The 18,432-nt window shown below is 36.2% G+C and overlaps 1 protein-coding gene across 9 annotated transcripts in view; it reads left to right on the top strand.

The window, feature by feature from the left end:
* Nucleotides 1-18,432, top strand: part of BOD1L1 (biorientation of chromosomes in cell division 1 like 1) — a 55,741-nt gene that overhangs the window by 6,715 nt on the left and 30,594 nt on the right. For all 9 annotated transcript variants that reach the window (XR_003432208.1, XR_003432207.1, XR_003432209.1 and 6 more), the window contains exons 3-9: nucleotides 3,273-3,463; nucleotides 3,954-4,568; nucleotides 5,150-5,299; nucleotides 13,121-13,287; nucleotides 14,436-14,547; nucleotides 15,211-15,349; nucleotides 16,703-16,775. Coding sequence is in view for 5 of the 9 variants with exons in the window: in XM_027103342.1 (XP_026959143.1) it covers nucleotides 3,273-3,463; nucleotides 3,954-4,568; nucleotides 5,150-5,299; nucleotides 13,121-13,287; nucleotides 14,436-14,547; nucleotides 15,211-15,349; nucleotides 16,703-16,775 (1,447 nt within the window). In the remaining 4 variants the exon portion in view is untranslated. The remainder of the gene's footprint in view (nucleotides 1-3,272; nucleotides 3,464-3,953; nucleotides 4,569-5,149; nucleotides 5,300-13,120; nucleotides 13,288-14,435; nucleotides 14,548-15,210; nucleotides 15,350-16,702; nucleotides 16,776-18,432) is intronic.

The following is an 18,432-nucleotide window of genomic DNA, read 5'->3' on the forward strand; positions in this document are numbered from 1 at the left end:
CACCAGGGAAGTCCCTATAGCTGTTACCTCTTAATTCCCTCTTGTCCCTCAGGAACCTTGCACACCTACCTAGTGTGCTACTCCATTGATAGTTCCACCCAACAGGAAGCCCCACAAATAAAACTTTACACTCTGACTCAAAGACCCATTTAGCCACAGGTAATACTAGATACTAGGAGCCTGGGGGCTCAGACTCTGTGTCCTAGTAAATAAGAGAAGAGGGAAATTTGACAATAGCTTTGTTGTCTGCATTTTAAAGGATGTTCAGGAACCTATAAAAGAATCCAGGTAAGATGAAAGATGCCATTAGAGGGCTACATAATAATACCTTTAGGGAAAAAGTCAAAGCCTTTCCTGTTGGGTGGCAGGCCTGGGGTGGGGGTGGCTACTCACTTCCAGACCTTCAGGAGAACAATAACCAAAATAGTAGGGGGATGGGAGGCTAAGGGTGGGATGGGGGAGGGAAGCTTACTGACACTGTCCACACTTGCCCAGCACTGTCAGGCAACAATTTGCATATCTGCTTCCCTCTCTCAAAGGAAAACATTGCTTTAAAAGCGCAAGGGTAGAGTCTTGGATTCTTTTTTTTTTTTTTTTTCCATATATTGAGAGACTAAATGGAAGGCAAATTTCCTGGAATTTACTCCTTAGCATACAGAACCTATAAAGTAGAGAAGCAGTCATTTATTTTGTTCTTCAAAGGGAACTAAACTCAATCGTGCCCATGTAAAATCAAGCACTTAAAATTGTTGTTGTACCAATATAAGGCATTGTTTTCACAGAATCTTGTTTGGTGAGGGATTGCTGGACACGTCAGTAGAGGGTTCTTGTGACTGTCAGCAATTAACACTAGAGCAGTCCACCTATGGGTGATGAGGACTCTCCTCTAGAGACGTTTTAGAACGGGAAATAGCTGTCTCTTGGGTAATATAGGCATTGCTCTTACTGGGATATCTGTATATTTTCTTCTAGCTCTGTTATTTATTTTTAATAGAACTGTTCTCTTATTTAAATTCCATTAGTAAATTTATGTCTCTTAAATAACATGTTAAAGTTTCTTAAAAGACTAGTTGTATCTAACTAATGGTATAAGGGATGGACTATCACCTATAAATACAATGTCAGACAGTTTTTCTTACATATACTTTGAGAAATACTCAGTTGACTCTTAGATTGAACTGTCTACAATTGCCATTTTTGTAGGACAAAATAGTCTAATATCAGCAGTTTTGGATGGTTCAGTTTAATAGCCAGTCTGCCAACTCAATAGGCGGAAAAAAGTTTTATTTTATTCTATTTATGCATTCGTTTATACAACAAAACCTAAAAATACTAGGGAGCTCAGAAATAATGACCTTAACTGTACAGTGTTTAAAAGGAAGACAAGGAAGTAGCTTTAACCAAGACAGTGCCAGCTGCTGGCATTTTGGCTTTGCCCTTGAACCTAGAAGTGTGGCTTCTTCTTCCTCTGGTGAGGCAGCTCTGGCCACACCTCAATGAAGTGAGCCCACGAAGAGCAATGTGGTCGCTAGCACTGGCTTCCGTTTTTGTTTTTCCTTTAACATCTTCATTGGAGTATAATTGCTTTACAATGCTGTGTTAGTTTCTGCTGTATAACAAAGTGAGTCAGCTATACATATACATTTTTAAGATCAGAGCTGACCTCTGAGTGAGAGTAGACTAAAGTACACCAGGGACCAGAACATAGGCATCAGGGAAAGAGACTGAAGCAGTAATTTGGAGGTGGGTGGGTTTTATTTTTTATTTTGTGCCTTTGTGCTTGTGCCTTAAATCAAAACATTTTTCAGATTGCTTGTCATTGCTTCTTTTCCACCTGCTACATTTTAAAGACACCTCTAAGATGTAACAACAATGTTTTCAGGATTTGCTTTTTTTTTGTTTTTTGTATTATATCTTAGAACTTTAGAAAGCAGGTTACCTACTTTGGGCAGTGTTGACTCATTTTTCTCTATGGCCCACATAAGTGGAATTATAGTATCCCAGGCCTGCGAGGTGCCTCAGGAAATGAAAATCACAGCCATCCTGCACTCCAGACAGCGCTGCACTCAGAAATAGCATTGCAAAGTATAAGGAGAGACACCTCACCCACTATGCAGGGAGAGCCTGAGGCCTCGGAGCTGCAGAAGACCAGCACCCCACTCTCCCAACTCTATCCAGGGAACTGTGACTCCTCAAGTTCTTTGTTAGAAAGGGATAAGGTGGAAGTGTGTTTCTTCAGATAAATTCATGTCATCTTATTTTGCTCAGACACCTTTGTGATTTTCTGCACGTTTCAGACTTTACTGTCCCTTTTGCTCCTCTGTCTCTTATGTATGATATTTCTTTGTGCACTTTCTTCCCCTTCTCTTCTCTGGAAATCAAGCTTTCCTTAGGAAAGCTTTCGCAAATAATGTCAGACATAGCTAATAATAATAATATCCTACTTTTTTCCTACGGTGTATGGTGTGTTCTAGTGCCTACCATGTTGTATTTTGTTTGTGTCTCTCTCTACCACCAGAACAGGGACCAGATCTGATTTGTAGTGGCCCAGTGGCTAGCATGGTGCCTGTTGTGTAGATGCCACTCGTAACATAATTGTTGAATGAATACATCATTTAGTTTTTATAGCAAGAAGATAATAAAAGGAAGGCCAGAAATCTTAAGTTTTATTTTTGTTCTTTTAAAGTTTTTTTTCTTTTTATTTTCCTTTTTTGTAAGTTTGGTAAAATTATACTTTGTTTATATTCTTCAGTTTTACTGGAGGCTCTAATACTTACAAGAGGCGTACATTTTTCTGGTAAAAAAAAAAAAAAGAGGTTGCAGAATCCATAGATTTATTTTATACCCAGAGCTCAGCTTTAATGATCATTTATTCCTATCACTAAATGATCACTAAGGTCATTTCGTGAGATAAACCATGGGCATGATTGAGGTAAGATAAGCATCACCTACAAGCCTGGTCTTTAGGTAATGTGCTGTGTCTAGTTCTAAGGGTATTTTGTTTTGCTTTTGTTCTGTCTGCCTTAGTATTGCCACTGGTGACACAGTGGTGGGGAGTTTACATATTTTTTTGCAGTATGATGTGTTAAATGCCACTGTATTGTGAAACGTATTTTCTTTTGTGTATTCTTTCTGTATATTCCAAGTGAATGGATTGGAGGCAATTGAAGGTTGAACATATATGTAATAGATATGGCTTTACTTAAAAGTAATTAATGCAAATAATGTAGTATTATCTTTTTCACCTTTCTGTAAATTACCCTGTGTTTCAGATCAGGAATGTTGGAGTCTGGTATTGACAGAATTATTTCTCAGGTTGTGGATCCAAAGATTAACCACACATTCAGACCTCAAGTGGAGAAAGCTGTGCATGAGTTTTTGGCCACGCTAAATCACAAAGAGGAAACAGGTGGCAGCACAGCCCCCGATGATGAGAAACCAGACTCTTCCATCATTACACAAGGTGCTTTGCTTTTACTCTTGGTCAGTTCCATTGCTTTCGTTCTTGAACTGAGTATCAAGTTAGGGGTATATAGTTCTTTAAAACATTTATCTATTTGGCTACTCTAGTGAAATTATATTTATTTTAATTATTACCCAGATTCTTCAACTGGCATAACATTTTTTTTTTAATGATGAGCATTTTAGTAATGTACTGTGTGTGTGTGTGTGTGTGTGTGTGTGTGTGTGTGTTTCAATAGAGGGGATAATTAAAATAATTAGAAAACACATCCTTTTTCTGAGAACTAGACTAGTATCACATTTGCTGGTGCCTTTCCTAATATACTGTATTACAGAGGTAGAGAATTTAGAATGTGTTAAGTACTAGCACCAGTACCTGAAAGTCTAAAGGTGATGTGTCATGTGAAGATGACAGTGGCAAGTGGCCTTGATTCAGCAGAGGGGTTTACCTTCTGCATAAATTTATTCTAAAACATGTCTTTCCCTCGAAGGTGTCCCTGCCCCTGGGGCCAGTGCGAATGTGGCCAGTGATGCCATGTCAATCTTGGAAACCATCACTTCTCTTAACCAAGAAGCTAGTGCTGCCAGGGCTTCGACAGAAATGTCAAATGCAAAGATCAGTGAGAGAATATCCAAAAAACTCCCATCTCAGCCAAGCAATGAGACTACTGTTGAGAAAGAGAGAACTTCAGAGGACACGGCTGATAAAGAAAAATCTACACCTGACTCTGCAGGGGAAGGACAGGAAACAGTCCCTAAGTCTGAAGAATTTAGTGATCTCCCTTGTCCAGTTGAAGAAATTAAAAATCACATAAAAGAAAGTAATAGTTCAGTTCTGCTAAATAAGGATGTTCAACAAGAAAGCAGTGACCAAAAAAATAAATCAACAGACAAAGGTGAAAAGAAGCCAGATAGCAATGAAAAGGGAGAAAGAAAGAAAGAAAAGAAGGAAAAGACTGAAAAGAAATTTGATCACTCAAAGAGGAGTGAAGATGTCCAAAAAGTAAAAGATGAAAAACAAGCAAAGGATAAAGAAGTAGAGTGTTCAAAACTTCCCTCAGAAAAAAACAATAATAAAGCTAAAACCAGCGAAGGGACCAAAGAAGGTAAAAATTTGGAAAAATCAACAACAGTTTAGAGAACAATGAGTGTCCATTGGGGGCACATCAGATTTGCTTTCAAATTTTAATAAAATGTATTTGATACGTGTGTTTTAAAAGCCTGAAAACTCATACCCTCTTTGCTAAAAGATGAGCAATAAACATTTGTATATTTCTTTCCTATACTAATTTACCAATTCACAAAGTAAATGAACAGAGAAGTTCTAAACCTTATTATGTAACTCGTAATTTATTCATATACATTATTCCAAGCAACTTAATTCATAGTCTTTAAAATATTACATAGTAAATATTTCAGTTCCTTACTTAAAATTTCCTTTGTTTATATCATTCAGACCATGAATTACGAGTTTCATTAATTTTACAGGATAATTTGCCTTTGTATTTTCTGCAAACAACTGTACCTTATTTGATATTGGTTACTAATGGTGAGGGATTATTTCTGAAGTTGAAGTTCTTTGACAGTATTTAAACCAGAAAAATTTAAATGTAATTTAGGAATTGGGTGCTGTGTGTATTCTTATATAACAAGATGATTTATTTTCTGTTATATTTCCTTCTTGAAGATTTCTCTTTGATAGATTCTGATGTGGATGGACTTACAGACATCACAGTTAGCTCTGTCCACACCAGTGACCTTTCATCTTTTGAAGAAGACACTGAGGAGGAAGTTGTAATGTCTGATAGCATGGAAGAAGGAGAGATTACATCAGATGGTAAAGCATTTTACTTAATAATGCCTTTGTGAAGCTTCGCATTGAGCAGTATTTGTATATTCAGATGGCTGTATCATGAAAGGCAGTGTGGTACAGCGGCAAGAGCACGGGACTTTATAGGTGGAAGATTTGTTCCTGAGTCCCAGCTCCGAGGTTGTCTGTCTGAGCAAGCTTGGTAAGTTATTAAACCTCAACAAGCCTAGGTTTTCTATCTCTTAACTCCATTCCCTAGGATTATTATAAAAGATGAGATCTTGTATGAATTTGCCATGTGTCAGTGGCACAGTCCACAAGACTGCCCTCATGTTTGACACCAATTGCAAATTCGGAGTCCCCAAGACCACCTTTAGTTTTGGTAATTGAATAGAAGGACTCACAGAACTCATTGAAAGTTGTTAAACTCATAGTTATGGTTTATTACAGCTAAGGGACACATTAAAATCAGCCAAGGGAAGAGGCACATAGCCTATAGAGTCTGACAAAGTTCAAACACAGAGCTTCCACTTGTCCTTTCTTTTTTTATTTTATTTTATTGAATTATAGTTGATTTACAATGTTGTGTTAATTTCTACTACACAGCAAAGTGATTCAGTTATACATACATATACATTCTTTTTCATATTCCTTTCCATTATGGTTTATCACAGGATATATTTTCTTAACATTTTATTTTATATTGGAGTATAGTTGATTAACAATGCTGTGTTAGTTTCAGGTATACAACAAAGTGGTTCAGTTATACATGTATCTATTCTGTTTCGAATTCTTTTCCCAATTAGGTTGTTACAGAATATTGAACAGAGTTCCCTGTGCTATACAGTAGGTCCTTGTTGGTTATCCATTTTAAATATAGCAGTGTGTACATGGAAATCCCAAACTCCCTAAGTATTCCTCCTCCCCCATTCTTCCCCCCTTGGTAAGCATAAGTTCCTTCTCTAAGTCTGCAAGTCTGTTTCTGTTTTGTAAATAAGTTCATTTGTATCATTTTTTTTTTTTTTAGATTCTGCATATAAGCAATATCATACTACATTTCTCTTTCTCTGTCTGACTTACTTCACTCAGTATGACAATCTCTAGGTCCATCCATGTTGCTGCAAATGGCATTATTTCATTCTATTTAATGGCTGAGTAATAATCCATTGTATATATGTACCACATCTTCTTTATCCATTCTTCTGTTAATGGACATTTAGTTTGCTTCCATGTCTCGGCTATTGTAAACAGCGCTGCAATGAACGTTGGGGGTGCATGTATCCTTCCAGACCATGTTTTTGTACAGGTATATGCCCAGGAGTGGGATTGCAGGATCATATGCTAGCTCTGTTTTTAGTTTCTTAGGGAACTCCATACTGTTCTCCAGAGTGGCTGCATCAGTTTATATTCCCACCAACAGTGTGGGAGGGTTTCCTTCTCTCCACACCCTCTTCAACATTTATTGTTTGTGGATTTTTTGATGATGGCCTGGTTATGTGAGGTAATATCTCATTGTAGTTTTGATTTGCATTTCTCTAATAATTAGTGCTGTTGAATATCTTTTCATGTGCCTCTTGGCCATCTGTATGTCTTCTTTGGAGAAATACCTATTTAGGTCTTCTGCCCATTTGTCGATTGGGTTGTTTTGATGATATTAAGCTGCATGAGCTGATTGTAAATTTTGGAGGCAGATCCCTTGTCAGTCACATCATTTGCAAATATTTTCTTGAAATCTCTGATTGTCTTTTCATTTTGTTTGTGGTTTCCTTTGCTGTGCAAAAGCTCTTAAGTTTAATTAGGTCCCATTTATTTATTTTTGTTTTTATTTCCATTACTCTGGGAGATGGATTGAAAAAGATATTGCTGTGATTTATGTCAGAGAGTGTTCTGCCTGTGTTTTCCTCTAAGAGTTTTGCAGTGTCCAGTCTCACATTTAGGTCTTTAATCCATTCTGAGTTTATTTTTGTGTATGGTGTTAAAAGACTGTTATAATTTCATTTTTTTTACATGTAGCTGTCCAGTTTTCCCAGCACCACTTATTGAAAAGACTGTCTTTCCTCCATTGTATAGTCTTACCTCTTTTATTATAGATTAATTGACCATAGGTGCATGGGTTTATCTCTGGGCTTTCTATCCTGTTCCATTGATCTATAGTTCTATTTTTGTGTCAGTACCATACTGTTCCGATGACTAGAGCTTTGTAGTATAGTCTGAAGTCAGGGTGCCTGATTCTTCCAGTTCCGATTTTCTTTCTCAAGATTGCTTTGGCTGTTCGGGGTCTCTTGTGTCTCCATACATATTTTAAGATTGTTTGTTTTAGTTCTGTGAAAAATGCTATTGGTAATTTGATAGGGATTGCATTGAATCTGTAGATTGCCTTGGGTAGTATAGTCATTTTGACAATAATGATCCTCCCGATCCAAGAATGTGGTATATCTTTCCGTCTGTTTGTGTCATCTTTGATTTCTTTCATCAGCATCTTACAGTTTTCGGAGTACAGGTCTTTTGTCTCCTTAAGTAGGTTTATTTCTACATATATTATTCTTTTTGATGTGATGTTAAGTGGGATTGTTTCTTGAATTTCTCTTTCTGACCTTTTGTTGTTAGTGTATAGAAATGCAAGAGATTTCTGTGTATTAATTTTGTAGCCTGCAACTTTACCAAATTCATTGATGAGCTCTAGTAGTTTTCTGGTAGCGTCTTTAGGATTTTATACATATAGTATCATATCATCTGCAGACAGTGACAGTTTAACTTCTTCTTTTCCAATTTGGGTTCCTTTTATTTATTTATTTATTTTCTGATTGCCATAGCTAGGATTTCCGAAACTATGTTGAATAAAAGTGGCGAAAACGGACATCCTTGTCTTGTTCCTGATCTTAGAGGAAATGCTTTTAGCTTTTTACCGCTAAAAGCTAAAGTGGGATCCTGCAATCCCACTTTTTACCGCTGAGTATGATGTTAGGTTTATGTATATGGCTTTTATTATGTTGAAGTATGTTCCGTCTGTGCCCACTTTCTGGAGAGTTTTTTTATCATAAATGGGTGCTGAATTTTGTCAAAAGCTTTTTCTGCATCTATTAAGATGATCATATGGTTTTTACTCTTCAATTTGTTCTTGTATCACATTGATTGATTTACGGATATTAAAAACTCCTTGTATCCCTGGAAGGAATCCTACTTGATCATGGTGTATGATCCTTTTAATGTACTGTTAGATTCAGATTGCTAGTATTTATTATGTTCATCAGTGATATTGGCCTGTAATTTTCTTTTTTTGTGATATCTTTGTCTGGTTTTGGTATCAGGGTGATGGTGGCCTCATACAATGAGTTTGAGCATTTCCTCCATCTGCAATTTTTTGGAACAATTTCAGAAAGATAGGTGTTAGCTCTTTTCTAAATGTTTCAAAGAATTCACCTGTGAAGCTATCTGGTCTTGGACTTCTGTTTGTTGGGAGTTTTTTTTTTATCACAGTTTCAATTTGAGTACTTGTGGTCAGTCTGTTCATGTTTCCTATTTCTTCCTGGTCAGTCTTGGAAGATTGTACCTTTCTAGGAATTTGTCCATTTCTTCCAGATTGTCCATTTTATTGGCATACAGTTGCTTGTAGTAGTCTCTTAGGATGCTTTGTATTTCTGCAGTGTCTGTTGTAACTTCTTTTTCATTTCTAATTTTATTGATTTGAGTCCTCTTCCTCTTTTTCTTGATGAGTCTGGCTAATGGTTTATCAATTTTGTTTATATTCTCAAAGAGCCGGCTTTCAGTTTCATTGATCTTTGCTATTGTTTTCTTCATCTCTATTTCATTTATTTCTGCTCTGGTCTTTATATTTTCTTTCCTTCTACTGACTTTAGGTTTTGCTTGTTCTTCTTTCTCTAGTTGCTTTAGATGTAAGGTTAGGTTGTTTATTTGAGATTTTTCTTTTTTCCTGAGGTAATACTGTATTGCTATAAACTTCCCTCTTAGAACTACCTTTGCTGCATCCCATAGGTTTTGGATCTTTGCTTTCATTTTCATTTGTCTCTAGATATTTTTTGATTTCCTCTTTGATTTCTTCAGTGATCCATTGGTTGTTTAGTAGCATGTTTTGTGGCCTCCATATGTTTGTGCTTTTTTACAATTTTTTTTTCTTTTAGTTTATTTCTAATCTCATAACATTGTGGTTGGAAAAGATGCTTGATATGATTTCAGTTTTCTTAAATTTACCAAGGTTCGCTTTAAGGCCCAGCATGTGGTCAATCCTGGAGAATGTTCCATGTGTGCATGAGAAGAATGTGAATTCTGCTGATTTTAGATGGAATGCTCTATAAATATCAATTAAGTCCATCTGGTCTAATGTATCATTTAAGGCATGTGTTTCCTTATTAATTTTCTGTCTGGGTGATCTGTGCATTGCTGAGAGTGGAGTGTTAAAAGTCCCCAACTCTTATTGTGTTATTGTTGATTTCTCCCTTTATGGCTGTTAGTATTTGCCTTACATATTGATGTGCTCCTATGTTGAGTGCATATATGTTTATAACTGGATTGATCCCTTGATCATTATGTAGTGTCCTTCTTTGTCTCTTATAACAGTCTTTATTTTGAAGTCTATTTTGTCTGATATGAGTATTGCTACTTCAGCATTCTTTTGATCTCTATTTGCGTGGAATACCTTTTTCCATCCCCTCACTTTCAGTCTGTATGTGTCCCTAGGTCTGAAGTGGGTCTGTTATAGACAGCATATATATGGGTCTTCTTTTTGTATTTATTCAGCCAGTCTGTGTTTTTCGGTTGGAGCATTTAATCCATTTACATTTAAGGTAATTATCAATGTATAAGTTCCTATTGCTGTTTTCTTAATTGTTTGGGGTTTGTTTTTGTAGGTCTTTTTTCTTCCCTTCCTCTCTGGTTCTCTTCTATGGTTTGATGACCATCCTTAGTGTTGTGTTCAGGTTGCTTTTTCTGTGTGTGTGTGTGTGTGTGTGTGTGTGTGTGAGAGAGAGAGAGAGAGAGAGAGAGTGTGTGTGTGTGTGTGTGTGTGTGTGTGTGTGTGTGTGTGTGTGTAGTAGTAGTAGTTTTTGGGTTTGCTGTTCCCATGCAGTTTTGATATAGCAGTCTATGTATGTACAAGATTGTTTTAAGCTGCTGGTGTCTTCCCTGCCTAGAGAAGTTCCTTTAGCATTTGTTGCAAAGCTGGTCTGGTGGTGCTGAACTCTCTTAGCTTTTGCTTGTCTGTGAAGCTTTTGATTTCTCTGTCAAATCTGAGTGAGAACCTTGCTGGGTAGGGTATTCTTAGTTGTAGGTTCTTCCCTTTCATTGCTTTAAATGTATCGTGCCACTCCCTTCTGGCCTGCAGAGTTTCTGCTAAAAAATCAACTGATAACTTCATGGGGATTCCCTTGTATGTTGTTTGTCATTTTTCCCTTGTTGCTTTTAATATTTTTTCTTTGTCTTTAATTTTGTCAGTTTGATTACTGTGTGTCTCAGCATGTTCCTCCTTGGGTTTATCCTGACTGGGACTCTGTGCTTCCTGAACTTGGGTGACTGTTTCCTTTCCCATGTTAGGGAATTTTTTAGGATTTATCTCTTCAAATATTTTCTCAGGTCCTTTCTCTCTCTCTTCTTCCTCTGGGACCCCTATAATGCGAATGTTGGTGCATTTAATGTTATCCCAGAGGTCTCTTAGACTGTCTTCATTTCTTTTCATTCTTTTTTCTTTATTTTGTTCTGCAGCAGTGATTTCCACCATTCTGTCTTCGAGGTCACTTATCCATTCTTCTGCCTCACTTATTCTGCGATTAATTCCTTCTGGGGTCTTTTTCATTTCAGTTATTATATTGTTCATCTGTTTGTTTTTTCTTTAGTTCTTCTAGGTCTTTATTAAACATTTCTTGCATCTTCTCGATCCTTGGCCTCCACTCTTTTTCCAAGATCCTGGATCATCTTCACTATCATTATCCTGAATTATTTTTCCGGAAGGTTGCCTATCTCCACTTTACTTAGTTGTTTTCCTGGGGTTTTATCTTCTTCCTTTACCCGGGACATGTATACCTTTACCATTTCATTTCATATAATTTTCTGTGATTGTGGATTTTGTTCTGCAGGCTGCAGGATTGTACTTCTTCTTGCTTCTGCTGTCTCCCAATTGTCCTTTCCTTGTGGTGTTGTGGACACGGTGCCCTTCCTGGCATTGATATCTGACAGTATACAGATTATTGCCAAGTGGGGAAACTCACTGGAGTCTTTACATCTGAAGTTTTTATTGGGGCTTCATCATATACACCTAGTTGACTGCCCATGTGTCTGGCCTCAGCCTCCAGCCCCTCTGGAGGTCAAACTGGTACCCCATGACCCAATGCTTCCACCCTAAATCACACTATTAGGGCAATTTGGCTTGACCCATGACCCTAGGTAAATAAAAACACTCCTATCAGGCATGGCATTCCAAAGGCTTAGAGATTACCTCCCAGAATGGAGAAGAAAGACCAGACCTCTCTTTTATTATATAGTTTGTTTTTCAGCCAACCCTTATTAAGTACTTAGTGTGTTCCAGGCACTGTGCTCAGTTATTACACTATTGTATAGGTGCAGGTGAGGAAACAGAGTTGCCAAGACAGGGTGTCTCGTCCAGGGTGTTATAACTAGTGAGGACAGCGCCATTTCAAACCTGTGTCTGGGCTTATAATCAATACCTTATGCTGCTCTTTACCACATGATTAAATATTATTTATGGCCTTTTGAAAAGTCAAAAATATTGAATATGATTTGCAATTGCCTGTAGGTAGCATCTTGTAACTTTGTTGCTGGCTCTTGGATAGAATACCTAGAGAGAAAACCATAGGGGAGAAAAAGTAGAAGGTTTTAATGCCACAGATGTATTTTTCTGTATCTCCCATTTTTCATTCTTTTCTTAGTATCCATTAAAAAACTGAATTAGCAGCAATCTCCACTCTTCATAATTATCGTCATGAGGTCATTTGAGTACCAATGTAGGAAGAATGCTGTCTTCCTGTTAAAACTCCACTTTCTGTAGCCAAATGGAAATTTTAATTCTAGATCCTTTATTGGGTCTTTTCAAGGTTTTTTCCTGGACAGAACAAGATTTTCTATATATGAGATCCAAAAAGTAAGAAAATGGCTCTTTTGAGAGTACTAAGGAGTACTTAGTACCACTTCTTTACTTCTTGCTGTGCCATGGGGAACTTATCCTCCTTCCTCAGGTAGAGGGGTTTTAGTATATACTTGGTGTAGGGCCAATTATTGATTCTTCCCTCTTCCATAAAAGAAAGATCACAGGTTATCATTAACATCTCAAGTTTACTTTAAAGTGTTGCTTCAGGTGAATTTTTTCAATTAAATACTGGTAAAGCATTCATACCAAGTCTATTTTCATACAAATGAGGATTAACTATTTGTCAAAGAAACATAAATAACTATAAGGCCTAATTTTTCTTTGCCTTTTTGATATGTGAGAAGCTGAAAGAAAGGAAAAAATTAATAAGTCAAGAGGACTTATCTGGTGGTCCAGTGGTTAAGATTCCGCATTTCCAGTGCAGGGGGCACAGATTCAATCACTGGTTGGGGAAGTTCCACATGACATGTGGTGCAGCCTAAATAAATAAATAAATAAATAAATAAATAAATAAATAAATAAATAAATAAATAAATAAATAAATAAATAAATGGATTATAGCCTTTAAAAATGTCAATATCTGGATGTTCAGATACTGATATTTCTCCTGTCAGACCTACAAATACACTCAAACTACATTGATACTACTTTTGCCTCTTACTGCTGATCAAGCATAATGTTGATCTTATTGCTGATTGACAGAAGCACTGATCTTTCTATTGACTTTCTTCCAGACGAAGAAAAGAACAAGCAGAACAAAACAAAAACTCAAACCAATGATCCCAGTGACGGAAAAGCAAAAAGTATACGGCATGCTTATGTTCACAAACCATATCTTTATTCAAAGTATTATAGTGATTCTGATGACGAGCTTACTGTAGAACAACGGCGGCAATCTATAGTAAGTCAGATTTGATCTCATTATTTTAACATGTTAAGTCAGGTTGTCAAACTTGACTAGTCTGTTTACAAGGTACTGGTGAGCATTTGAAACAGTGACATATAGGTTCTACTTTCAGGAACCTTGTCATTTAACTAGGCAGAATAGACATAAACATATGATGGAGGTGTTCATATCATGATTCGTGGTAGTGAAAAACTGGTAACAACCTAGGTGTTTCACAGTGTCGAAATGTTTGACTCAAATATGGATCCAGCCATAAAGAGAGATGACATCAGCCATTAACATAATATTAAGAAGGAAGCGCAGTCCATCCACATATTTCCTGCATTTGAAAAAACTTCTAAGATGTGCTATTATTAACAGGTTTTTAGAGAAAAAAATTGCTACCTTGTTGTATATGTACATCAATTTTAAGATGGCTTATGATATCAGAAACATTAAAATATGAAAAATTGTGCATCATAGATTGAGGAAATATTACTACATGAAAAATGACTTGAAGGAAGTGCACCAAAATGTTAATAGTGGCTTATCTCTTGAGGTTAGTTGATAAGGAGTTACGCTTATGCTTAGGATGTTTGGTGCTTTGAGGCTTTGAGTTCTGGGTGGGAAAGAGATGGTGGAGTAACACACAATGACTGGATTTTCCCTGGCTTTAAAATATGTCTGCAGAAAGTCCCATGTCTAAAACCTGGGTCCTGAGATTATGACCAGAAGGTCACATTTGTTGTAGGACTAGCCTGTCACTTGAATCTGTATTTCAACTTTCTTTTTTGAGAAAATCAAAAAATTATGGAGACCTACCTCTACACTTGATGCTCATAGATATTTTTACAGCTATCCTTTTAACTGAAATAGCAGTTTATTAAGCCACCACTTCCCAAAATGATACCTTTAAATTGACGGTATTCTTTAAGAGTAATGGAAAAGTTTAACTTCTCTCTCTTTTATTCCTCTGGTAACATCCAGATTGAAACACATGCACATGCACATACGCACATATGTATATAGTAGGAAATACACACTTTTGCAGAGCCCATTAATTTGTAAGAACATCTGAAGGGCAAGTGTGCTTTTTTCCCCAAAGTGTTTTTGCTTTTGCCTGATAATCTGTTAGGATAATTATGAATATTTTGTGGTTTTAGGCTAAAGAAAAAGAAGAGAGGCTTTTAAGAAGGCAAATTAATAGAGAGAAACTTGAGGAAAAACGAAAACAGAAAGCAGAAAAGACAAAGTCTTCAAAAGCTAAGAATCAAGGTATGGGAGATGTTAACTTTTAATATTCTAAACTACCTTATATACTCCATTATTTTGTAGCTATTAATATAACTTATGAGATATAATTTTGATCATTTTATTTTATAATCATATCTCAAAAAAACTTCACTTTTTTAAATTATGTGTTTTAAAGTATGGAAGATTTCCTTTTTAATCTAATGTGTTTCATCACTTTTTAAATTATATTTCTGTATCTAAAGTAAACATTCTATCACATACCAGATAATACACCTCACATGTTAGCAATTTATTCTCCAGTGATGGTGGAATGAATTATCACTGGAAAATTTATTGTTAACCTGTGAGTCCTCAAGCCTTGCAGTGATAATAATGGAATTCATCTACACTTTATGTTAACCAAAATGTCAAACATTTATCTGGAATATTTCATTGAATAAAATTGAACTTCCTCTGGACACTGATCTTGTGTGATATAAAATACACAGATATACATATATGAACATTTGAAATAAAAAATACGACTTCTCCATCTAAAAAATTATTTTTATTCTAACACAGCTTAGAGATATTAAAGCCATTTTGCATTTTTACAGTGATTAGAAAACCTTAATGAAAAATAAATATTACACTGTTTTTAAAACTCTGTTGTGAGGTACAGTTTATTGATTGCTTCTTTCCCAGGCAAAAGTAGTGTGGACTTAGAAGAATCATCAACAAAGAGTTTGGAACCCAAAGCCCCCCGAAGTAAAGAAGTCCTTAAAGAACGGAAAGTTTTAGAGAAAAAGGTAGCCTTAAGCAAAAAGAGAAAAAAGGATTCCAGGTACATATTTTATCTGGCCACATTCCCACTGTAACATTCTCTCGTCATGCTTTCAGAAGAGAGGCTTTGAAAATGACAGTAAAGAGTGAGACCTTTAATGTGTATGTTATTTCATGTTTATGAAAGACCTTAGGGTTTCCTTTTCAGTATCATAATTCATTGTATTAATATCTATAATGTTTCAAAGTAGTGTATACTAATCTTTTGAGGGGGCAGACTTTTTAGATAATCTGACGGAAGCTATGGGCTCTTTGCCCAGAAAAATGCACATGCATAAGCACACAGTTGCCCTAGAATTTCAGAGAGTTTTATAGACGCTCTAGAAGTACTCAGGAAGTATCCCTATTCTGGACCTTCAGTTACCTCTTTTTTTTTTTTTTTTTGTGGTACACGGGCCTCTCACTGTTGTGGCCTCTCCCGTTGCGGAGCACAGGCTCCGGACGTGCAGGCTCAGCGGCCATGGCTCATGGGCCCAGCCGCTCCGTGGCATGTGGGATCTTTCTGGACCGGGGCACGAACCCGTGTCCCCTGCATTGGCAGGCGGACTCTCAACCATTGCGCCACCAGGGAAGCCTTCAGTTACCTCTTACTGACAGTGACTGCTTCCATTCTCCAGACTTTCCAGGCAGTTCACTTCACCAGAATCTCATGCTTCTCCCCATAAACCAGAGGTCCAAGCCAAAATTTTTTTTAGCACTGCATTATCATGATTAATTCTATAAGAATTACAAAGCTGAAGAGATTGAGAGTGGCTGTCTAGCCATGGGCTATAACTTTGCTGTTCCATTGTGATGCAGTTATATAAATTTATCTTAAACTTGAAGATAGCTGAATCAATCATTTGCAGAACTCAGTGGGAGGAGTTACATCTCATTTTTCTTATAGACCTCATTCCTGTCGTTCTGAATAAATAAAACTACCCTGTTTATTCAAAAGATAAGACTTTCAAAATGAAATTGTAGCCCATATCATATTCATCTTCAAGCAACATTCAGGAAATTTTGTTTCAAGAATACTTTCCTATAGGGCCAAGAGTGTTCCATGTCACATTTGGGATTGAGTTCTTCACTGTTGACCAAGAATAGGATTTAAATTGAAATTCACAAGTCTCTATGTACAAATTAAATGTTTATAGTAAAGAAAAGCTAAGGTTTTTTTTTTAATCTTCCTGAGAAATTCTGATATTTGATTCAGAGTTCATATTTCACTTTTTTTTTTAACATCTTTATTGGAGTATAATTGCTTTACAATGGTGTGTTAGTTTCTGCTTTATAACAAAGTCAATCAGTTACACATATACATATGTTCCCATATCTCTTCCATCTTTCATATTGCATTTTTTCCCCCACCTAGGAATGTTGACGAGAATTCTAAAAAGAAACAGCAATCTGAAGAAGATTCCAAAGAAACCCTCAAAACAAGTGAGGTGTGTCTTAATTAATAAAACCCCATTTTAACTGTTCTTTTGTTAGATATACGCCATTCAGTCCTTTGTAGTAAAACTTAGAATACAATCTGATTTTTTCCAAGTTGAATAAAAAATCCATCACATTCAGCATTCTAACACCCCCATCCTATTACGGCCTGAAGTCCTCATTTTGGCAAGTTGATTCTTATGATCTTTTATCTGGATAATAGCTACTTTTCTACTCCCTTCCCTTCCCCCAACTTCCCCACTTCTTATTTCCTATATTGGCAATAATAAAATTGCCAAGAATAATAATGAAAAAGAAAAGGGAAAAAAGCTAAAATCCCTCTACAAATAGATTGTCTGTTCTATTCTCTTCCATTCTCATCAACATATGTTCATAATTTTGTAGATAGATGTAATCTTGCAAAGTGTTTTTGTTTTTTTGGGGGTTTTTTTGTGGTACGTGGGTCTGTCACTGTTGCAGCCTCTCCCACTGCGGAGCACAGGCTCTGGACGCGCAGGCCTAGCGGCCATGGCTCATGGGCCCAGCTGCTCCGCGGCATGTGGGATCCTCCTGGACTGGGACATGAACCCATGTCCCCTGCATCGGCAGGCGGACTCTCAACCACTGCGCCACCAGGGAAGCCCTGCAAAGTGTTTTTAATGTTCCCTCTTTGCTCATTGTATGCTGTGACTTCCTAATTATAATATTTGATTGTACAATATTATATTGAATACCATAATTTAAGCATTTCCTCTTAGTTGAGCACTTAGATTGTTTCTAAGATGTGATCATTTTAAATAGTAAAAATATGTACATAAAACTACCCCCAAAATGTTCAATAAGTACATTTCTTCTCCTTTTTGCCTTATTTTCTTGAGATAAACTTTTGTTTTCACTGGGTTTAATGTTTATGTATACTGCCATATTTATAACTCTAGCTGAACTATCTTAACACTTGTAAGGGAAACAATGGTTTAGTAATTATTTATTCATAGCCAGTAAATGTTCTTGATGTCTTTATCCAGAAATTAGAGGCATATTTGTAAGTATATCCTGATATTCTAATGGCATATCTTTAAAATATTTAACTTTATTTTATGAGAAATTTCTGTGAAAAATCTCATAAAATTTTATTCACATTAATTGGTTAGAACTTACTGTAAAATTAGGTTGATGAAATCCCTGTACTTTCTTTGAGGAGTTTAATTTTAAAGTATTTTTTTAAGATGTTGATCCCAATATTAGTAGTTGCTAAAATGTAAAAAGATGCAGTGATAAACTGACCCAGAGACACAGAGGGCTTTCTGAGTACTTCAGCCCATTATTTGAATAAGAATAATTATAGCTAGTCCATGAGTCTTTATTAGAGTGTGCTTAGTCATTAACATTAATCCCTTCAGAGCTGTACTGTGGGATAGGGAGGAAAGTTTGGATGTTTTGGTCTATTAGTATCTTCCCTTGGATACATCAATGTATACATACATTATATATAACATTATTATTACCATGAGTTATTGTGTGCATTTGAAGCTTCCTAAGTAGCTTGTCTTACAGGTAACCTAAATTCATGGAGTTCCTATAAATAATTTGGGTTTCTAAATTAAAATATAAGAAACTTTTATTTCATTGCAAAATTTTTAAATTGGCTTCATTAGGTTTTCAGCTTTT

This window comes from Aethalodelphis obliquidens, unplaced genomic scaffold (assembly GCF_003676395.1).
Source record: "Aethalodelphis obliquidens isolate GAN/ISIS:26980383/991018 unplaced genomic scaffold, ASM367639v1 scaffold6, whole genome shotgun sequence".
Taxonomy (NCBI): domain Eukaryota; kingdom Metazoa; phylum Chordata; class Mammalia; order Artiodactyla; family Delphinidae; genus Aethalodelphis; species Aethalodelphis obliquidens.